The 24,134-nt window shown below is 41.4% G+C and overlaps 1 protein-coding gene across 1 annotated transcript in view; it reads right to left on the reverse strand.

Annotated features, from left to right (window-relative positions):
* The window catches only part of EP300 (E1A binding protein p300), an 83,351-nt gene that overhangs the window by 21,009 nt on the left and 38,208 nt on the right, over positions 1-24,134 (reverse strand). The window contains 14 exon segments of the mRNA XM_001929213.5: positions 1,178-1,296; positions 3,473-3,617; positions 4,004-4,183; positions 5,447-5,884; positions 6,649-6,786; positions 8,933-9,042; positions 9,493-9,570; positions 12,726-12,900; positions 13,664-13,781; positions 15,026-15,163; positions 15,956-16,049; positions 22,177-22,230; positions 22,233-22,421; positions 23,576-23,689. Of these exon segments, the coding sequence (XP_001929248.2) occupies positions 1,178-1,296; positions 3,473-3,617; positions 4,004-4,183; positions 5,447-5,884; positions 6,649-6,786; positions 8,933-9,042; positions 9,493-9,570; positions 12,726-12,900; positions 13,664-13,781; positions 15,026-15,163; positions 15,956-16,049; positions 22,177-22,230; positions 22,233-22,421; positions 23,576-23,689 (2,090 nt within the window).

Below are 24,134 nucleotides of genomic sequence, written 5' to 3' on the forward strand. Positions count from 1 at the left end.
AAAGACCCTTAACATTTTACTACTAGAAGGGACCTAAAGATAAAACTAAGCCCAGAGAAGGTCAGTGACCCATCTAAGGCCATAGAAAAATATAGGGGAAAAAAAGGCTCTAATGGATTTTTGCTCCTCAAAGCACTCCAATTCCTTATCCAATACCACTTAAAATCCTCAAATGAAACCTGTCAGCAGCCTGGTGTGTAAAGGTAACTTTATAAAAAGCAGATAAAGCTAACTCGGGTCCATCTTTTCATGAACTGTTACTCAAGTGATAAAAATAAATAAGCTATATATGATCCAGCAATCCGCTATGAGCTATATATCCAAGAGAAATAAAGATGCACACACACATTCACACACAAATGTGTATGCAAATATTCATAGGCTCCGTATTCTCTTTTAATTTTATTTATTTATTTATTTGCCTTTTTGCCTTTTCTAGGGCCCCTCCCGCGGCATATGGAGTTCCCAGGCTAGGGGCTTGATCGGAGCTGTAGCCACCAGCCTACGTCACAGCGCAGTATCCGAGCCGCGTCTGCGACCTACACCACAGCTCACAGCAATGCCGGATCCTTAACCCACTGAGCAAGGCCAGGGATCAAACCCGCAACCTCATGGTTCCTAGCAGATTCGTTAACCACTGAGCCACGATGGGAACTCCCTAGGCTCCCTATTCTCAACAGCCAAAATGTATATAAACAACCCAAATGTCTATCAACTATAATGAATGAGTAAAGAAAATGCCTGTCTATCACACAATGGAGTATTGCTGGGCCCTAAAAAGGAATCAAGCCCTGACTTGAGTTACAATATGGACAAATCTTGAAAACTTATGCCAGGTGACAGATGCCAGTCACAAAGAACCATATACTGCAAGATTCCATATTTGATGAAATGTCTGGAACAGATATATCCAGAAACAGAAAGTAGACCAGCAGGTGGTTAGGAGTAAGGGGGGCTGCAGGAGGAAAGGGGACTGACTGCTTGTGGAGATGGGATTTCTTTTTTGGGTGATGAAAATGATCCAAAACTGTGGAGACAGTTGTACGAGTCTGTTAATACACAAAACCCACTGAATTGTACACTTTATAAATAGGTGACTTGTATGACACGTGAATTTCATCCAAATAAAGCTGTCAGCAAATTTTAATAGAAACGAGAAGTACTACCACATACTTACAGGGATTCCTAGAAGTTGAGGATCCACAGGCTGACGAAAGGGAAGGGACTCTGGATCCTGACGGTAAAGTGCCTCCAATGTCGGCATCAGTGCCTGTCGTAACTCGTCAGGTTTGAAAACTTAAGAAGAGTGTATTTGAAATTAGTTATTAATTAATAAACAGCGGAAGAAAAAAAGTTCAAGCTGAAGCTATAAAATCTATCTCAAGACTCAGAAAACACAAAATTCCCCCAATCGTCCCCATGAAATAATCCCCCCTGTTTCTAACTCCTGGTTGTCTTTGGATAGAGCCTTTAAAACACCTTGTCTAGTCACCTTTAAATACCCTTCATGACTCAGCTAATTTCTTAGCCAGAAACCCAGTTAAGACAGTCTTCACCAAGTAGAAACAGAATCCTAAGCCTTCCAAAAATTTGTGAAAAGACTTGTCAGAATATTCCCAAACATACTGACAATAGGTGAGGTATCAATACCGTCGAGCAGTAACAGATAAAAGCCTTCCTTCATAGTGATAGCATATAACAAGCCAGAAATTAGACTTATCACCAAAGGAATCGGAACCACTGAAGGGCAAGAGTCCTTTGCTAAAATGCTTGAGGTTTTAGAGCTTTAGAACAAGACTTATTTACTTTTGGGGGGGGGGGGCGCGGCAGCTGTGCCATGCAGCAGCTTGATGTGGGATCTCATTGAGCAGGGAGTGAACCTGGACCACAGCGGTCAAAGCACCAAGTCCCAACCACTAGACCACTGGGGAATTCCCTTATATTTTCTTACTATGTTAGTGGCAAATATTGGGTTTAAGTCTAAAGAAAGAGAACTGTTATTTCAAGAATGATGAACTAAGGCCATCAAATGATGTTCAAATTTATTCTCAGTAATAGTATTTCCCAAAAGTTAGGAAAGATTTGCTGGTGTGCCCCAAATGGTACTAAACTACTATTTAAGAGGCTGGCCATTAGGGTCTAGTTCGAGCTTTAAAATCCCTCTGAGGAGAGGCCTTGTTATTTCTTCTGTTTACAAATTAACTTTATCTTCAAGAGAGTACATTTGTCAGTACCTTGTGTATTTTTCACCACGTGGTTGGGGCTGCCATGAAAAAAATCAGACAAATAGATGGGAGGAGCTTTTTTGTTCCTAATTTTTTTTTTTTTTTGTCTTTTGTCTTTTTTTAGGGCCGCACCTGAGGCACATGGAGGTTTCCCAGGCTGGGGGTCTAATTAGAGCTGTAGCTGCCTGACTACGCCAGAGCCACAGCAACTTGGGATCTGAACTGCGTCTGCAACCTACACCACTGCTCACGGCAATGCCGGATCCTTAACCCACTGAGCGAGCCCAGGGATCGAACCCACAACTTCAAGGTTCCTAGTCAGATTTGTTTCTCCTGCACGATGATGGGAACTCCGCTGTTTCTCATACTTTACTGTGCTCAAAAAAACCAGAATTTGAGTAAATTTGTGAGATAAGCTGTTTTATAAACAGATTCCTAATAGTAAGACTGGGTTTGTTGCAGCCTACATTAAAATAGAACCTCAATACATAACTTTATTTTTAAATGAAAATAATTTAATCTGGCCATTTTAAAGCATACTGTATTCATGGAGCACTTTTACATATCATTTTTAGGAGCCAGTAGATTCCCCCTTGAGATAAGTCCTACTTGTACCCAAGAGGGGTTAGTAGAGCCACAGCAAATTCTAGTCCGAAACTAGTTAGTAAACTCATTTCTGTGGGAATTAACATTCTCTGCTAAGCACTGCTGCTTGCTCGGCCTGATTCATTAATATTCTGTAGTGTGGTTTGGAGCAGAGACTCTGAATTAGTCTGCCTGGGCTGAGTAAGCTGGGGCAAGTTACTTGACTTTGCTAAACCTCAGTTCTCCCACCTGTAAAAAATGAGGATCAGTAACCTCAGACATGCTGTGAAATTCTTGGATGAGACGGAGCAGGTGTGTGGCACAGTGCCAAGTGTATAGGATACATAAAATATTACGAATGGTATCACCTCCTGCATTTTAGTCGAGGATATTATTTAATAATTTGTCTCCTCTGACAAAGGTAATTTTGAGAAGTTAGCCGCCCAGTGACTATAGGAAGCGTTCGAATATACCTAAAAGAAAGCCAGTTTCTTCTACAACATTAGTGATAATGAAGCAGCCAGGCCAAGGGCTCCAAGTTTAATGAACTCACATTAAAGTTCAACTTCACGGCCCATGAAGCCCAAACTCATTCTACTAAGGTTTTAGGTTCTACTTGGTTTTCTGTCCGCCTCCACAAATACAGAGCCTAGGAGACTTACTCTTCTTCTTTGACTGTCCTGGGGCTGGAGACGACTGGGTAGCTGAAGTACTTGGCTGGTCTTCTTCCTCTTTTGTTTCAGCTTTTAATTCAGTGCCTCTCTCTTCTGTTTCTGTAGGTTCCACTTTGCAGTCTTCTGCTTTAGTCTAAGAGGCAGAGTAGGAATTTTTAGTATTTCAAAGACCTACAACTGAGAAGCAATAACATCATTTTATTTGCTCCTGTGGTCATATCTGAAGACCCTTTCTTGGTGTTTCCACGTCGCCAGCATGCAGGTTCGATCCCAGCCTGGTACAGTGGGCTAAAGGATCTGGTGTTGCTGCAGCTGTGGCTTGGATCTGATCCCTGGCTGGGGAACTTCATATACCATGGGGCAGTAGAAGAAGAAAAACCAACCAACCCAAAACCCTTTCTCTTAAGGAAATCAACAAAATGAGATCTAATTACCAGAATACTCTGCTGTTAACGTGTCTAACTAGGTTCCTAGACTGAGGTCCTAGGCAAAAAACAGTAGTGATTGCCCAACTCTCACCTCTGGAATATCCTCTGGCTGAGTATCTGCTGGTTCTGGTGGATCCACTTCCATTTTAGCCTCCATTTTCACTTCCTGTGAAGGCTGCTTCTCAGGAATGTTCTGAGAATTCACTTCTGTGCTACTAGTAGAAGGAGGGTTTGACACCTGCCCTTCGATGCTTACAGCTGGCTGGGAAAGCTGGGTAGAAAGAGGGAAAAACAAAAAGCTTGTCTATTTTAGAATCAGAATTTAGGCTGTACAACAAGATGGCACAATTAACCACCTACTTCTAGGCTAGTGTCAGGTTCTCCATTTATGGTGCTTGCACTTACTCTACCTGTTTCGCCCCCTGGAAGTAAATTATGTTTAAGAACAGGAGGATGAGGACTTGCAAATGCCTGTTGGCTGGTTGAGGATAAAAGAGCCAGCAACTGTTTCTTCAGTAACTCATTCTGTGGCACTTACGGAACCCACTCGGTAATGGGGTTCAGAAATGACTGCCTCGAGGAGCTCAAATTTATAGAGAAATGGAAAGCAAATAAGGATGACTGGCAATCTTTTTCAACTTCTCATTAGAAAAAGTTTCAAATGTACAGAAAAGTAAAGAGAATATCATGAACTTCCACAATGAGCAGCTGTTTTGAATCATCTCATTCTAGTGGGATAACTAGCCATCTTTTTCCCCAAGTCGTCTAATAACTTACCTCATAGTGAGAAGTTAGTACTTTCAGACTGTCCTACACAGAATGGTTTCCTTTCTGCATCCTGCCTTTCCTTACCTATCAGAGGCTAGATGAAAGTCACTGATGAACAGTTTTACGAAGCTGCTGGGACACATGGGGCTTCTCATTTCGCCAACATGAGAGAGAACTGAAATATTAGCCTCAGTGATCAAGGAGCAAGTTCTGTATCATGACACACAGAGTATGAGAAGCAAGCATGGGACTGCTGGGTGTGCATCTGGAGCTCTACTACACAGACAAGCCCTTCGCAAGGAAACTCCAGGCTAGTCCAGGCCCATACTTTTCTCATCTTACATCATGATTTTCTGACTTTGGCTAGGACCACAGACAACCATAAATCGATGATTTTTTTCATTCGCTCTTAAATATAGTAGTTCAGACTGTATGAAAAGATTCTTTGATTATGTGTAAAATTCACATGGTGTATGAAACACACCGCTGACTCTTTCCCTGTCACCTCCCTTTACGTGCTCTCAGGCCTTAGACTATAACGCGACCATGGTCAACATCAGACCTAAACAAGGCCTGTGCACTCCTTCTATGTTAGGTATTACCACAGGAAGAAAAAAAGAAAGGAAACAAAGTCTGAAACTACAAAGAGATTCTAGGCTAACTGAGGAGACAACATGGGAAAAAACAACAGAGAATAAAAACAGCACAGAAGCAATGGAACACTACAGCAGAGCTGAAATGACTGCTTAACCCCGTCTCTGCTTACTGGAGTTGCCGGCTGCGGAGGAAGCAGTGGCGCTGTTGGGGTGGGAACAGAGGCAGCTGTACTTTGCTGTGACAGAGGCTGCTGTTGCGGCTGGTCAGCTGTAGGAGCAGCAGGGAGTGAAGGCTGCACTTGGGGAGGAAGTTGCGTTGGTGGTGGTGTAGGCGTCTGTCTTGGAGGTGGATGTAGAGCCTGGGACTGTGGCCCTGGTGGCATGGCTGGAGGTGTAGGAACAGGGGCTGGAATTGCTGTTGCTGGTGGCTGCTGAGCCCCTATGCTTGGGGGAGTGTGGTGAGGGGTGGGGGTACGACTAGGTACAGGAGAAGGTGAATTCTGATGCAAAACTGGTTGAGGGAGAGGCGGACAGTGAATGTGGCTCCCTTGAGACCCAGGAGGCATTATAGGAGAGTTCACAGGGCAGGAAGAACTGGACATTTGTGCCTGTTAAAATAAAAAAACAGAACAAGGTGCAATTTAGAACAGAAGATATATTTACATAGGTAGGCTATATACATTTAAAAACACCAACTGATCAAACAGAAACCAGCAATGAAAGCCTCTAACTCAAAATATGCTGAAAACTCCATTTTTGCAGGCATATCTTTGGAAAATCCAACCAATATAGTAATTAAGAAGGCTTTAAGGAGTTCCCTTCTTGTGCAGTGGGTTAAGGATCTGGGGTTGTCACCACAATGGCTCAGGTCACTGTTGTGGCTCAGGTTCAATCCCTGGCCTTAGAACTTTCGAATGCTGAGGGAGTGGGGAAAAAAAAAAAAGAGAGAGGACCTTAAAAATTTCAGCAGAATGGCCTCAGCTGCTGCAGGGGCATGGGACAAGTGAGCGCACAGTGTTTTCTGGCTGTCCCATGCGCTCTTCAGCCAGAGTTCTTCTTTCTGCATTGTAGTTCTCAGTAAGATATCAGCATAAAAAACATTCACTATTTTTACTAATGGTTAAAAGTATTCTATTTAAAATTTAACCCTTTTCTTATCAATACGTTATTAATAGCACTGTTAAGTCACAGAGTAAACCCCTTCATGTTCAGAATACCAAATGTCCATAACTGTTCTTATTAAAAACTTAATCATCTATTTTCACTCATTATTTGCTGCCAACCTTCCCTGTAAAAAAAATCCAGATCAAGAGAAGTTTCAAAAATCACACAAGAAGAGAGAAAAGAAAAAAAATCCACTTGTGACACTTACTTGAGACACTGGTGCTTGACCGCCAGATGGCGCCAAAGGCATATTTGTTACATTCATTCCCTGTGCTGGGAACTGAGCCTGAGGAAGAAACTGGCTCTGGCTGGAAGGCTGCTGCATGCGAGGTCCATAGCCCATAGGCTGTACACACATAAAAAAACAAAAACAAAAACACAGAGCATCAAATTGCTTCTTTTCAGTTATTCTACAATAGCTGGAATCACCAGTTGCTCTGGCCCTGCTATCAGGAGGGTGGAATAGGAAAGAAGAAAGTGTACTCCAATCTGGCATGAGAGCAGCTGACTTTCATGCCATAATGGAAGAACAGCTTCACAGCTTACCTAAGCCCACTCTAAAGAAATTACTCAAATGCACCCAGAACAAGGTGCAGAGGTTTCTATTTCTTTGCACACTCTGTTTTTAAAGTGAAGACAACCAGTCACAATTTTACGAGGCGTTTGCTTAGAGGGGGTAGTGTAAAAGCACAAAATAAAAACCCACAGTGAGTAATGATGGAGCACAACATGACAAAACTTCATAATCTAAGAAAGGTATTTGTCTTACAGATTAAAAGGAAGACTAAAACCTCTCATTAAACACGGCTGAATGGTGCTAGACAACTCCAAAAAGGCTCAACGACAGAAAGCACTGGCTAACTCTAAGAGGTGAGGCCAATGTGGGAAGGCGGAGGACAGGTTTCAGATAAGAACCAGTGAGATGCTCACAGTCCTTCTTCCGCAGTCTCGAGAACCAGGCAACTGCCCCACCATCACCCTGCTGACAGTTTCCTAGCTGGGTAGGTTCTATGTTTGGGGAAGACAAGCATCATGGAAGAGAGATGACTTGTCCAAGTACGTAGACTACTCAACACTGAGACTCCAAGCAATGGTGACTGGGTGCTCTTATAAGCTTTCTAGGACTGTGACTATCAATAGCATTTGGAAGCAAATCTTTTTTTTTTTTTTGTCTTTTGTTGTTGTTGTTGCTATTTCTTGGGCCGCTCCCGCGGCATATGGAGGTTCCCAGGCCAGGGGTTGAATCGGAGCTGTAGCCACCGGCCTACGCCAGAGCCACAGCAACTCGGGATCCGAGCCGTGTCTGCAACCTACACCACAGCTCACGGCAACACCAGATCGTTAACCCACTGAGCAAGGGCAGGGATCGAACCCGCAACCTCATGGTTCCTAGTCGGATTCGTTAACCACTGCGCCACGACAGGAACTCCTGGAAGCAAATCTTTATATAAGCAGCTTTCATGACATCATATATGTTTTGAAATGATCACTTATAGAGCACTCAAATTTACAGCTAACTATAGTTTAATCATAATGAATCCTTTAAATGTATATTCAGGAGATGGCCTTTTTCCTTTTTTTTTAAGGCCGCACCTATGGCATGAGGAGGTTCCCAGGCTAGGAATCTAATCAGAGCTGTCGCCACCAGCCTATGCCAGATCCACAGTAACACCAGATCTGAGCCGCGCCTGCGACCTACACCACAGCTCACAGCAACGCCGGATCCTTAACCCACTGAGCGAGGCCAAGGATCGAACCTGCAACCTCATGATTCCTAGTCAGATTCGCCTCCATTGCATCACGACGGGAACTCCATGGATATGGCTTTTTTCTAAATTTTCTTTTTTCTTTTTTTATAGCTGCACTTGTGGCATATGGAAGTTCCTGGGCTAAAGTTTGAACTGAAGCTGCAGGTGAAGCCCATGCCACTACTGCAACACAGAAATGCAGGATCCTTAACCCACTAAGCGAGATCAGTGTTTGAACCCGAATCCTCACAGAGACAACGTCAGGTCCTCAACTGCTGAGCCACAACAGGAATGCTGAACTTTCAAGTTAAATTCTTTTAGCATCTCAGAGATTATTCCTGTAGGATAGATTTCTAAAAACAATGTACAGGCAAAAAAGGTAGGTGGAAATGAATGACTTTAGTATTTACTGCCTAACTGTGTTTTAATTATTTAATCCTGTCTATGTTAAGGGCCAAATGCAACAGAACTACAGAAAAAAATCAAGGTTAAGGATTAATTACATATAGTTAGCTGTTTAAGCAAGTGTGAGAATTTGTTTACAAAGTATAAACAAAGAAAAGAGATTTTTAAAATATCAAGGAGGAGTTCTATTGTGGTACAGTGGCTGTCATCACTGCAGCAGCCTGGATTGCTGCTGAGGTGTAGGTTTGATCCCTGGCCCAGGAACTTTCACAGGCCATGGGCACAGAAAAAAAAAAATTCAGGTAAAGGCCAAAAAGGTTACCCAGAGGTCAAACTTACCGGGTTGAGAGTTCCAGGTTGAGCTAACTGTCCATGGTGCTGAAGAGGAGAGGTTTGCCGAGGTCCAATAGGGGGCTGGGGCATACTCATCTGGCCAAACTGATTCAAACCTGTAAGTGAATCAATTCACTGAACTGATGAGATCTGAACACCTTCATGTAACTGGAGAATAAAAGAGTTCTATGTCATTTTATCAGGACAAAAAAAAAAAAAGGAACCTGCTTCCAACTGTGGAAGAATGTTTCATCCATAGCAGCCACAGAAAGGAACTGTTAATTAAGGGATGGTCTCTGAACCAAATTTTAAAATCTGGAATAAACTCTATCTCGGCCAGTTGTTTTTAAATGGATGCCTGATCATTTAATGTCTTTTGCCCCTTGACCTGCCAGCCAACCTGCGCTTTAACCCTTCCTTCCTCCTTGGGCTCCTGCTCTAAAAGGTTTTCTGGTTTCACCTGCTGCTGGCCCGAGGCAGGAAACAAGGTGGCGGGTGTAATCTTCTAATACACTAGGAACTAAAAAAGGCCGTGCTTAAGCATGTGGATTTCTTTCCTAACTTACCGGGCTGTGGAGTTATCCGAGGCATCATCTGGTTTGGCACACTGCCACGGATCACAGAGGGATCAGGCAAGGGACCGTCTAGGTGGAATACAGAAATGGTTACAAATGCATCTTTCAGGTAGCTAGTCCCTTTAAAAAGACAAAACAAAACAAAACAAAACAAACAAAAAAAAACCAACCAAAAAACCCTACGAAAGTGTAGTAATAACTTAGAGAATTCAGTTGGAATATCAAAAGAATGAAGCTAGACAGGAACCTGATGAAAATGCTAGTTTTGGAATGGAAAATGGCTCCAAATGGTTTTAAAAGATTATAGACGCGCGCGCGCGCACACACGCACACACACACTCTCACTCACTCACTCACACACACTTTTTCCATTTTTGGCCTTCCTGAAGGATATGGAGTTCCTGAGCCAGAGATCAGTTCCGAGCTGCAGGCAGATGCAACCTACGCCACAGCTGTACCAACACAGGATCCTTTAGTCGCGCTGTGTTGGGCCAGGGTTGAACCTGCATCCGGGCACTGCAGAGGTGCCAATCCCATTGTGCCACAGCAGGAACTCTTAGAACATATCTTTCTGAACCAGGTTGCTTTTACCACTGACAAGAAAATGATGTAAGACCTTATATTTGAAAAGACTAATATAGTATGTAATATGCTGTTGGTGATTCTTTCATTGATATAGAGAATATCTCTGCAGTCAAGAGTCACAGAGTTCATCCGACGGCCAAATTTGATTGTGTATAGCAATAATGCGTTTTTATGCATACAAGCCCACTGTGAACTCTGACTTTAAAATACACATATTATACTGTGCTATGTATCATATGCCTCTTAAATACAAAAACAGAAATAATTCAGAATGATTAAATATACACATGTAAATTGTTTTCTTAGATTATCTGCACATTCTCTAACAGTGGTTCCCAACCTTTTTCACACCATGAGGCACAAAAACAATGTTTCTTTTGTATCCCAGGATGCTTGTAGTGTAGTGACCCAGCTCTACCTTGCACCCCCACCCAAAGGGCTATGCACAGGCCCCAGTCCCAAGTGTGGCAGACTGTGCTCTAAAGAGAAGCCCACCACTTCAGACAACTCTCACAATTTCCTGTTACCAGTGATCCTTTACTAAAAAGTTTGCTGTACTAAACAGCAACAAATGAGTAGGACTCCTATTCTATATGTATATTAAGGAACTTAACATCTTTTTTTTTTGTCTTTTTGCCATTTCTTGGGCCGCTTCCGAGGCATATGGAAGTTCCCACCCAGGCTAGGGGTCGAATCAGAGCTGCAGCTGCCAGCCTACGCCAGAGCCATAGCAACGAGGGATCCGAGTCGCGTCTGCGACCGACACCACAGCTCACAGCAACACCGGATCTTAACCCACTGAGCAAGGGCAGGGATCGAACCCACAACCTCATGGTTCCTAGTTGGATTCATTAACCACTGCGCCACGACGGGAACTCCAGGAACTTAGCATCTTTAACATGAAAATATTTTCCTGGGTTTGCCATTAATCGTGCTTATGAATTTTTTTTCTTCTTCAAAGCTTCCAGGTACTGTTCAGTTTAGAGACTTTTCATTTCATATTTTCTTCAATATTCTGTGTAGTACTTTTGATTTTTTGTTTAAAGTTTAAATATCACTGCTTCTTTTTTTTTTTTGGTCATTTCTTAGGCCGCTCCCGTGGCATATGGAGTTTCCCAGGCTAGGGGTCCAATGGGAGCTGTAGCCACCAGCCTACACCAGAGCCACAGCAACGCGGGATCCGAGCCGCGTCTGCGACTGACACCATAGCTCACGGCAACGCTGGATCGTTAACCCACTGAGCAAGGGCAGGGATTGAACCCACTACCTCACGGTTCCTAGTTGGATTCGTTAACCACTGCTCCACGACGGGAACTCCTAAACATCATTGCTTCTGCCTGCACCAGTACCACTCTGTTTTTCTTTTAACCTAAGACTACAATTTAATAACTGAGATTTTTTTTGGGGGGGAGCTATACCCATGACATGTGCAAGTTCCCAGGCCAGGGATCGAATCTGCTGCGCACATGGGAATGTCCTGAGAGACCTTTAACTTGGCTCAAATTTCTAACGAATTCAAGTACATCCTATCACACTCAAATATCTCGAATTTGTCCACTTGTCTCTACACCTTAGTTACAGCCTTAGTTTCAAGTCATCAGCACTTTAAGTGTCCTCAACTCTAGTCATGACTTTCTTTCTGAACAACTGTTCTCTTACCTACTCAAAAAATACCTGCGTTTTCCCTTGCCCGTGGGGCCTCCATGTATGCTATTCCCTCTGCCAGAAATGCTACTGCTGTTCTCAATTCCTTTCACATCATGGACCAATAAGAAAATACATCTAGCACGCTATGGTTAACAAATGAGGCTGCTAAAGGCTAGTGGCAGTCAACAGTTCTCCACTTTATTACTTTAAGGCCTGGAGGGGGCGAATTTCTCAGCCCACTTATAATCCACTAAAAGCCTAAGAGTTGGTACCAGCTGGCTTAGTTGGTACTAACGCCTGGTAACCAGCTTTCCCTGACTCAAGAAATACAGGTTTTCTCTATCACAGCCTTTCACATATCACTTAAACAGCCTGTATTCCTCCTCACTATTGTGCACTTAACAGCATGTTTCGATGCCTGGAACTAGTAATGAGTCAAAAATGAATGAGAAAAATGTATAATCACCTTGGCTATCAAGTTAATTCATTAGGTCAAGAAGGCTGCTATAACCAGAACACTGAAACTAAACTGTCAAGATAAATTTTAAATGATGCTTCTAAAAAAATAAATAGCTCTTAGCCTTTGAACATACTGTGTTAAGAAGGTGTGACAATGCTAGTAACACCACATGGATTGCTTTGGCTGTATCAGAGCCAGTGAGGCCTGTGAACCTGCTCATCTACATCTACTGGGTGCCTCCTATCTGCAAGTCAGAGAAAAACCTGTGGGCTATCACTTCCTAGGTGCCATTATCAGAAATATCCTTTGGCACTAAAAATGAAGCCATATCGTCAAACACACATTAAGAAGCAAGTCCAGAAATCTTCAATATACTATTCATATACTGTAGAGAATTATTTTCTTTGGAAAGGCAAAAGAGTCATTGGAAGACTCTAGAATAGTTACATCAGCTAATGCAAATTAGAGAATTTGGTAAGGAACCATTTTATTACAATTTCTCCCCAAAATACCTATAATAAAAAACACTTACTAGAAGTCATCCCTGGTTGTGGCTGTCCCATATTAGGCCCTGGGTTCATGGAAACTGGCACCATGCTTGCAGCACTTGGTAGCATGTTCTGTTTTTGCAGTCTAGTCCTTCGCTTTTCTTCTAGTTCCTTCTGGATCTTATAGATCTTCTCAGCTAGCAGGTGGTAGTATTCCGCCTTTTTGTATTTTAGAAATAGAGATGAGGGGAAAGATGAACTACCATCAGGTAACAGAAAATATGAACTGAGAACAGGTATTAGTTTCATTTAAAGAGGCAGGCTGATACAGCAGAGATTATCATAACCTTGCAAATAACTATACTTCCACAAAGGATAAAATTTTCTTAAAAATTAAAAAAAAAAAAAAAGAGGTAGGCAGAAACAAAAACAGAGAACAATCAAGCTAATCTACTTTCTTAGATCATTCCAAATTTGAGCTCATGGTTGGAATGATCACGTGAAAAGATGCTTTATAAAGAACTGACAGAGCAAAACATGACCTCTCAAAGTCGGTTTACAATTTACAGCATGTGGAAAGAATACACTACATTTTGAAGAAGTGCCAATTCAGAGAAGAAAGTTCAGCTGATACGGAAATACTACTTGAGATGAAAATACTAATAAGCAGCTGATTCACCATATTCTAGTGAAAATAGCACAGAGCTGGTAACAGCTAAACCACTTTTGAGTTGACAGAAGGACAACCCAGATAAAGTGCCACACGAGTGCACTGCATTATTAAGAGGAAAAAATGTAGGATTCTTGACACACACTTTAAGAAAACTGCTTTGTTGTCGTGACTACACAGTGAGAATAAGACAGGATGGCTAAAGGGTGTCCCCTAAAGCACTGTATCCAATGTACAGACAACAAAGAGGAATACACTAAACAACCAAAAAAGGCCCATTTTTGACTTTATCTAGAAAAAACAGATGCTTACTCGATTGTTTGCAGATTCATACATGTCTCCTTCCACTTTCCGGGCATATGCAACAAGGTTTTCCATTCGTCTGTCTTTTAAAGCAGCAGGATCCGGAGTAGGAAATATGGCTTGAACACTAGAAAGAGAAAATCCTACCGCTATTATATCATGTCAGCTTTTTGTTCTCATCATAGAAATATCAGTATTTGGGAGTTCCCACTGTGGCTCAGCAGTAATGAACCCAACCAGGATCCATAAGGATGTAGGTTCAATCCCTGGACTCTTTCAGAGGGTTAAATATCTGCCATTGCCATGAGCTGCAGCATAGGATGCAGATGTGGCTCAGATCTGGCACTGCTGTGGCTGTGGCATGGACTGGCAGCTGTGGCACCAATTCAATCCCTTGCCTGGGAACTTCCATATGCCACGGGAACAGCCCTTAAAAAAAAGAAAGAAAAGAAATACACAGTATTTCATTTATTTTTTTAATGGCCACACTTGCAGAGACTGAATCCAAGCCACAGATGCAACCTATGCCGCAGGTGTGGCAACACTGGATCCTTTAACCCACTGCACTGGGTTAGAGATCAAACCTAGACCTCCAAAGCACCGAGCCAGTGCATTTGGATTCTTAACCACGGCAGGAACACCAATATAGAGTATTTTAAAGTCTTCCTAATCATTATTTTCTCTCTCTCCCTCCCCCTTTTTGGCCGCACTTGCAGCATGTGGAAGTTCCTGGGCCAGGAATTTAACCCACACCACAGCAGCAACCCAAGCCACAGCAGTGATGCAATATCCTTAAGCTGCCGAGCCACCAGGGAATTCCTAGTATTTTCTCATTTATATACCACAAAGACATTAGGTACAATTTAATTAATTAATTAATCAATCAGGGCGGCACCTGTAGCATATGGAGGTTCCCTGGGCTAGGGGCTGAATTGGAGCTGTAGCCACCGGCCTACACCACAGCCACAGCAACATCAGATCCAAGCCACATCTGCGACCTACACCATAGCTCACAGCAACGCCGGATCCTTAACCCACTGAGTGAGGCCAGGGATCGAACCCGCAACCTCATGGTTCCTGGTCGGATTCGTTTCCACTGCAACACGACAGGAACTCCAAAGTGCAGACTTTTTAACTAATATATTGATTACTGTCACTAGGCAGAATTGTTCACACACTGTTAAGGCTGAAAGACTCCTAACATTTCATGGTGAAGAAGAGAACAGGAAGCAAGAAAGCCACAAGAGAAGTGCTGGCAGAAAAGGCCAGGTTATAAAAATATCAATAGTATTTCTGTGTCTAAGTGCCTGGCAGACTGACTTGAAGCATGCTGACCTGGTAACTCTTTAAAAGACATGCCTACAATCTTACAGTTTGTGAACAAGATGATTTCGAAGATCCTGAGTAATATCTTCATGCCATTGTTTCCGAATTCCAGTACTAGATGGTTGAGCTGCTGTTGGCATAGGACCCAGGGAGGCCACGCTGGCATTTTCACTCATCATTGGGCTTTAAAAAGGAGTCATGAAATAGTTTTAGTGAAGAAGGTAGGAGAAAGAAGGGGATCTCATTTAAGTAGGGCTGACAGTAATGACTACAGCAGGGCCAAAACACTGTGACACGTCTATTTGTATAAGGAGGTCTAGGCGAAACGGTGTGTATGTGTTTATACTTGTGTGAGGGACAACAGTTAAACCCACAATATTTCAGTGTGTGGAAGGGTAGACAATTGTCTTTGTTTAAAAAGACTAAATCTTCTATTTTAAGACTAAGCTGTCACTTTGACAGAGCTTATCCTAGGGAATCCACTGGGCAATGGATTGTCTCTAGGATAGGGCAAACTCTTTCTTCCTCCTCCTTTTCGGCTGTACTCACAGCATATACATTCTGGGTCAGGGATCGAATCTGAGGCCGTAGCTGCAGCCAATGCCACAGCCATGGCAATACCAGATCCTTACCTACTACACCAGGCCGGGATCAAACCTGCACCTCAGCAGTGACCCAAGCCACTGCAGAGACAATGCCGGAGACTTAACCCACTGTGCCACAGTGCAAACTCCGAAACCTGTAATTTAATTAGCTGACTTTGCAATTTCTTCCTATGTTTGGGAAGGTGTCAGTTATCCCAAATAACTGATACAATTTCTAAACAGGTTCTAGAGAATGTTAAGAATAAACTCAAACATACTATTTGTCTTTATTCATCAAGGTATCTCCAAATTAAGGAAATTTAAAAACTCAGACAAGGAATGTCTAACAAGTGCTTGAAACCTGACAAAGGGCAACAAAGACAAAACTTACTTTTGAGAATTTATGGCTGAATGCAACATCGAGTCAGAAAGAAGATTCGATGTTTGAACTCCCACACCTCCATTTACTCCCATAGGACTAGCACCTAGGTCAAAACAAAAAATAAGATAAAGTACTTCAAAAATCAGTAACAACAACAAAAACAACAACAAGGAAGAGAAAGGAAGAAGGAAAAGCTACTTAAGTACTAGAAAACATCACAAGAAATTTTTATCCTTCCAAAGTAAGACTCAAAACAGAATTCTTGGAGTTCCCCGTGGTGGTGCAGCAGAAACGAATCTGACTGGGAACCATGAGGTTGCGGGTTCGATCCCTGGCCTTGCTCACTGGGTTAAGGATCCGGCATTGCCATTAGCTCTGGTGTAGGTCACAGATGTACCTCGGATCTGGCATTGCTTTGGTTCTAGCGTAGGCCAGTAGCTGTAGCTCTGATTAAACCCCTAGCCTGGGAACCTCCATATGCTGCTGGTGCAGCCCTAAAAGTACAAAAGACAAACAAACAAAAAACGAAAAAAAACCGACACAGAATTCTTAAGAACATTAAAAAATTTGAGTAACAAGTAAAATAATCACCATAAACAAAGAAAGAAATGACAAATGGGGGGGTGCTAGCAATATACACAATGAGTAACTACTTGCAATATAATTATAGGAGCACTTATGTATGGGCTAATACACAAAGTACCTTACAATCAACCAGTTAAAAAAAGAACAGGCAACTTACATAAAAATACAATAGCTTTAAAAATGCAAATATGCTCTGTTGCATTTAAAATAAAACTTCAACATATTTCTCCAGTATAAAATGGTGAAAACGTTTTTCAAAGTTTGAGAATACCAAATGTTTAGGAAGGTTTGGGGAAAGAAGCATTTTCAATGGACATACTCATTCTACATATTTTGTCTTACTATTTTTTTAAACAAACACAAATTACACACAGACAATAACAGTAATGATGTTAAAAGGAGTAAAAAATAAAACCAAAACTGCAAGGAATTAAGTTATACATGCATATGCTTTCATAAGCACAATCTATATAAGGACATAAGGAACCTAAGTATGAAGATCCCTAGGGAGGGGAATGAAACACAATGTTTGAGTTAAAATTAAACGTCTTTTTTTTTTTTAAACTGCCACCATGTGCAGCATATGGAAGTTCCTGGGCCAGGGGTGGAATCAGCTGCAGCTGCGATCTACACCAAAGCTTGCAGCAACTCTGGATCCTTAACCCACTGATTGAGGTCAGGGATCCTATCTGCATCCTCCTAGATACTATGTTGGGTTCTTAACCTGCTGGGCCACAAGAGGAACTCCAAAATTAGACATTTTTATTGAATACACCTTCAAACTGGCTTGAATAATTCTATATGCCAATAATACTTTTTCAGATAATAACAATTTTAATAAACACTCTATTTGTTTAAAAACAAAAAAACGCAACAGCCAAACTCATACCAAATTTTCATGTGGTTAAAAATTCTGATAGACAATTCTATTAATATACTCAAGATATTTTAGTTAAAATCAAGAAAAAAAACTTTCCACTAAAATGCAAATAATTGACTAGATTTCTAAATAATGTGTAATAAAAACCCTGTTGCCTTCTTTCCTATGCTTCTAAGTGCTCAGGCAAAACTTTGCTTCTGTCAGCACCAGGGTGGCTCTGAAATATAACTGCTGGTGGTCTGTTTACTCCATGTGTATACTCATTTGTAGAAAAATTATGTATCCTTAACACAAATTTATTGGTGGCAACAGGATGGAGGGAGGAGAAAAAGTAATTACACTGCATATTAATTTGCTTATCTTACTGCCTTCTGATGGCACATGAAAACACAGCCAAACATCCTCTCCAAAGTATTAAGTCCATTTAATACCTGGCATCAATTGTAAGTAATGGCTCAATCCTAACGTGAAAAGGAATGCCCTTACCCAGGTTAGTATTTAAGACCCCAAGAGTCAGCATTCATTTCAGAATACAACCTTATGGTCAGACACTACTGGCAGAGACAATTAAGTCAGAAAGAAAAAAAAAAAAAAAAAAAAAGAACAAAAAAGAATTCATAGCACATAAAAACCAGTGAGAATATCACACACGCAACCCCATGTATATATTTTAAGCTCTAGGAGGAATCCTTAAGCCCTAGGAGATGACCTATTTTCCCTAAGCTCTAACGAAATCTTTAGAGAATAAGTGAATTTAACAGTAACTAGAAAATTAAGAATGTGGTCAAATACGGTCTCAGAGGGCTTTAGTCAGCTCTGGTTTGGGCTTCCTGTTCCCTCCCTGCTACAGAATCTCTAAAGCCTGATATACACAGTAGAAATCCTATTCTTTTGTTTATTTACTCACTTACGTGTACATCCAGACCTGAGATGTTTCAAAGGAGGGATCATGTCCCTTTAGTATGTTTGTTTTTAGCACACAGCACACTGAAGTGAATGCTGTCTATTATTTATTCGAATGCCCTTGTCAATCACAGGTACCTAAAATTTATTACTCTGAGAATGTCCCAGCATTATAGCCAGTTCTGCCACAGTGAGACACATCTCTAGTCCCAAGTTGTTTCTGTGAATATTTTCCCCATGAGTTAGTAAAAATGTGTGTTTAGGTGCTTCATCCTACTCAGTATCACACACCTCAGGTAAAGGTTGTATGACATAGATTCTTAAACCATAAACATGAACATACTTCTAAAAAAAATCTGACAGCCCGTGGAAACAAACTAGGGACCATGTCTAACAAGTCAGATATAAAACCTCCAGAAGAGGGTACAAAACAAAACCCAGACGTTCTTGACAGTAATAGTTCCACAATTTCCATAAAATAGTTGAAAGTTAGGTAATCAATGATTTGAAGGTCAGCAATAAAACAAGAGAATAAGGATACTATGAAGGCTAGCTAAAAGCAAATGAAGAGTCCCAAGAAATTTTTATGCCAATGGGAGTTGCCATCATGGCGCAGGGGAAACGAATCCGATTAGAAAACATGAGGTTGCAGGTTTGATCCCTGGGCTTGCTCAGTGGGTTAAGGATCTGGCGTTGCTGTGAGCTGTGGTGTAGGTCAAAGACACAGCTTGGATCCCGAGTTGCTGTGGCTCTGGTGTAGGCTGGCAGCTGTAGCTCCAATTGGGACCCCTAGCCTGGGAATATCCATATGTCAGATGTGGTCCTAAAAAGACAAAAGACAAAAAAGAAAAGAAAGAAATTTTTATGCCAAAATTATTAAAACTTGACGGAATACACACCACCATCCACGACATATTCGTCCCCTAAATGTTTAACCAAGGCCTAGTGATAAGGAAACCATCAGACAGATACAAACTATGAGACAATCCACAGGGCTCATCAAGTCAAGTGATGAATAAAGAAAAGTGAGATGACTTCTAGATTGAGAGAGACAAAAAGACAACAAAATGAATACGAAATACTTCACAGATTTGGGGTGACAATTACAGAAATTAAAATACAGATTGTATATTTACTGAGCCAATGTTAAATTTTGCAGGTGTGGTAACAATACAGTGGTTATGGAAAAGACTGTCCTTTGTTACTAGGAAACACATGCTGAAACAGTTAGTAGTCAGGTGTGAGGATATCTCCAGTCCACACAGAAACAAAGCTAATGTGGCAAAAATGTTGAAAATTAGTAAATCTTGAAAAACAGTATATGCTATTATCTTTAGTGAACTACAACAACTTTTAGGTAGGTTTGAAAACTCCGAATTGAAATTTAAGAGAAAAAATGTAATCATACAGGGGGAAAATGTCACCAAAATACTATCTTTAAATCTGCAACAACTACGAAAGAAGAACCTGGAATTTTTTTTTTTTTTTTTTTTTTTTTTTGCTTTTTAGGGCCGCACCTGCGACATACAGAGGTTCCCAGGTTAGGGGTCTAATCGGAGCTACAGCTGCTGGCCTATACCACAGCCACAGCAATGCAGGATCCGAGCCTCATCTGTGATCTACACCACAGCTCAAGGCAACACCAGATCCCCGGCCCAGTGAGCAAGGCCAGGGATCAAACCCGCGACCTCATGCTTCCCAGTCAGATTCATTTCTGCTGCCCCACAACGGGAACTCTGAACCTGGAATATTTTAAATCACTTGTCAGGGAGAATACACTGATGCTTTTATGTAAGTTGCTTTTGTTTACAAATAGGATAAAAATATTACATTATTAAGGGGACACAATATAATCTTGTTTGTGAATTTGGCCTACCAGATCTAGTCCGAACCTGAAATATCCTAAAATAAGGATCATCAGTGGAAGGAAACCAAAGTGAAAAGAGCTTGGCTTAATATTTAAAAATCATAAAAGATGTCAAGAGTAAGAATACAGTCATAACACTTATTTGAAAATTTAACAACTTTGAATTTACTTGTTTTTTTCTGATAATAAGAGTACTAGGCTAGGGCCAAGCTGCAACTCCAGAGTCACATTTCTGATAATTACTCAAATTACTATATTCCTGGAGTTCCTGCTGTGGCTCAGTGGTTAATGAATCTGACTAGCATCCATGAGGACGCAGGTTAAATCCCTGGCCTTGCTCAGTGACTTACGGATCTGGCATTGCCATGAGCTGTGGTGTAGGTTTCAAGTGCATTTCGGATCCTGCGTTGCTGTGGCATAGGCCGGCAGCTACAACTCTGATTCCCCTATCCTGGGAATCTCCATATGTTGCAGGTGCAGCCCTAAAAAGCAAAAACAAAAAACCCACTATATTCCTAGTTAAATCCATTATAGAACAGTAATGGTGACAGAATCCTTAAAGGATCACTCCTGAAAAAACAACAACAACAAAAAACTCATATTCTAAAAACCCCGGTCCAAACATCATCCAAAAGTATAGTTTTTTTTGGCCATACCTGCGGCCCTGACCAGGGATTGAAATTGAGCTACAGCTGCAACCTATGCCACAGCAATAACAACATGGGATCCTTAACCCACTGAGCCCAGCTAAGGATCTAACCCACACCTCATCAGCAACCTAAGCTGCTACAGTAGGACTCTTAACCCACTGGCCACAGCAGAACTCCTCTAGTCCACTTCTTAAAACTTCTTTCTCAAGAATTATTTAACAAGTTGGCATTGCTTGTTACAGTTAAAAATAACAAAAATCCTACATTTTCACAAGAGTAGTGAGCCCAGGGAGTTCCCGTCATGGCTCAGTGGTTAGTGAATCCAACTAGGAACCATGAGGTTGCGGGTTCGGTCCCTGCCCTTGCTCAGCGGGTTAACAATCCAGCGTTGCCGTGAGCTATGGTGTAGGTTGCAGACGCGGCTTGGATCCCGCATTGCTGTGGCTCTGGCGTAGGCTGGTGGCTGTAGCTCCGATTCGACCCCTAGCCTGGGAAGCTCCATGTGCCGCAGGAGCGGCCCAAGAAATAGCAAAAAAAAAAAAAAAAAAAAAAAAAGAGTATTGAGCCCAATTTTGTGTTCTCATTTAGAATCAAACAGTAATGTGCAGGAACTAAAGTCTGCACTTATTAACAGAAGGATGGAAAGGTTTCATAGGAAAAAACATGGTGGATTATGGCAAATCAGACTGTTTTCTAGTTACAAAAGAACTTCATTTTAGAATATGAGGCAATCAACTATACTGATATAAAACTAAAAAAAGGCAAAGTATTAAAAGTCATGAGCTTACTTGTGCTGGGTTTTTAAACTATTTGTACAAAATTGCTTAGATGTTCAACTGCCTGACAGTAAAGATAATCATACAACAAATCTCCTTTATTTTACCATACAGTTAGAAAATAAAAACCACCCCAAATGAGGATATTAGAACACTGCTCACACTTCCGCTTCCCTCTCAGTTATATCATAGGAAGAGAGGTTAGTCAAACAAATGTATTTGATAAACTGAAAGTCACCCACATTGTGTAAAGAAATATTCTGTTGTAACACATGGGATCCCATTTCTAGAAATCTAAAATCATAAATGTATAATAGGATTAAGAAGCAAATAAACCAGTAGCAGTTGCTTCTGGTATATGGATTATAAGGGGATTTTTTACACTATAATCTTTAAAAGTTACTTCAAAAAAATTACTCAGTAACAAGAAAAGTAAAGGGGAGACAAGGGAGAGAGAGAGACAGACACAAAGAGAGATTAAAATAAACTGAGAAGTTGGTCTTGCATACTACATGGCATTTACACACACAACTGCTATCACATCTGTCACTAGCAGGACCCAAACTTACTCATGTTGCTCATGGGCCGCATCCCCTGGGGAGACTGCCCAGACTGCTGGTTTGCTGGCTCTTTGCTTGCACCTGGGGTGGTGTGGGCATCTGGTTTACTTGGTAGGGTAGTCCAAGGGCTGCATAGGCTCTTTCTATGGAGCTGGGGTCAATCTGACTAACAGTGCTTAGGCTGGGAGTAGACTGCTGACCCACTCCTAGAGAGCTAGTATTTCCAAGTCCAACTGGTGCGCCAGTCAGAATTGCTAGAGAAAACAAAAGAAACAGTATTACAACATTAAAGATAGTGAGAAAGAAAACAATACTGTGTCTTAAACATGAATTATTGTTACGGGGTTATGAAATATATGCATCTTATTTCCCGTTACTTCCTTGAAAAAATTTCTAGACGAAGAACTGACTGGTCAAGAGGAGATCACTGGCATGAAGGGCTTCTGATCCAAAATACAAAAAGCCTTCCCATATCGATGTTCCCATCAATACTGTATGAATGCCTCACAGCCACACAAATGCCAACATGAGGTAACGTCACTTTTCTTTTTTGTCTTTTTGACTTTTCTAGGGCCACACCCACGGCATATGGAGGTTCCCAGGCCAGGGGTCAAATCAGAGGTGTAGCCTCCAGCCAGAGCCACAGCAATGCGGGATCGAGTCTGCAACCTATACCATGGCTCACGGCAACGCCGGATCCTTAACCCACTGAGTGAGGCCAGGGATCGAACCTGCAACCTCATGGTTCCTAGTCGGATTCATTAACCACTGAGCCACGACGGGAACTCTGAGGTAATGTCACTTCTGTCAATGTGACAGGAAAGAAATGGTAGTTAACTTCACTTCTTAATTAATGGGGATTTTGGGGTTATTTCCACCCTCTAGTGAATTGTCTATTTTCGAGTCTAAATTCTCTACTGGGCTATTTATGATTTCTTCATTATTTATGGAATTTAATGCCTTTTTTTTTAACATGTTATACACACAATTCCAAATTTGTCTTTCCGTCCTAAATGCTAAGTGCTTTTTGTTTCTAAAGGTGTGGTGGCTGCATCTTCTACTTTTGATTTGTCTTTTCTCTAAGAAAAGCTCATCACCCCAGGCTTCTACAATAATAAACTATTTTTATCTTTACATAATTTCAAATTATCTAAATATTTAGATCGCTAGTATAAAGGAGTTAAGTAGCCTGCCCAGCGATCTTTCTGGGTCTTACTTTAGGTAGTAAGTGGTTTAAGTCTAATCTGATTAATATGAAGTTACTGGTAAGTGGAAATAATCTAGGAGACAGCATTACGCAGTCGCAGGAAGTCACACAACCAAGAGGCACTCTATATCTCACCAAATTGCTTTGGTGACAGTCTAAGAATATTTTTGACATAGAAACTTTAAAGATTTAATTGCTTACACTGCTGATTTCTCTTATCTCCAGCATTTTTAAGGGGCAGGCACACAGGACAATCATGCCTTGTACAATTCTTCCAGTGTGAAATGATTTGTCGAGAAGATGCACAGTGTGCCACTAAAAAGAAGAAAAATGATGCTTTACATTATTATTAGCAAAATTATTTATTTACTTACTTATCTGTCTTTTTAGGGACGCACCCATGGCATATGGAGGTTCCCAGGCTAGGGTTCTTATCAGAGCTGTAGCCTCTGGCCTTTGCCACAGCCACAGCAATGCCACATCAAGCCACATCTGTGACCTACACCACAGCTCACCCCAACATTGGATCCTTAACCCACTGAGTGAGGCCAGGGATTGAATGCGTGTCCTCATGGATACTAGTCAGATTGGTTTCTGCTGAGCCACTACGGGAACTCCCTATTAGCTAACTTATTGATCACACAAGTACTACAAATGTTATTAAACCTCCTGCCTCTTCATAGGGTGTTATTAATATTCAGAGAGGTTATTAACATTCATGGAATATTTATTGATATTTTATAGTTGAGAAAATAGGCAA

This window comes from Sus scrofa, chromosome 5, assembly GCF_000003025.6.
Source record: "Sus scrofa isolate TJ Tabasco breed Duroc chromosome 5, Sscrofa11.1, whole genome shotgun sequence".
Classification (NCBI taxonomy): domain Eukaryota; kingdom Metazoa; phylum Chordata; class Mammalia; order Artiodactyla; family Suidae; genus Sus; species Sus scrofa.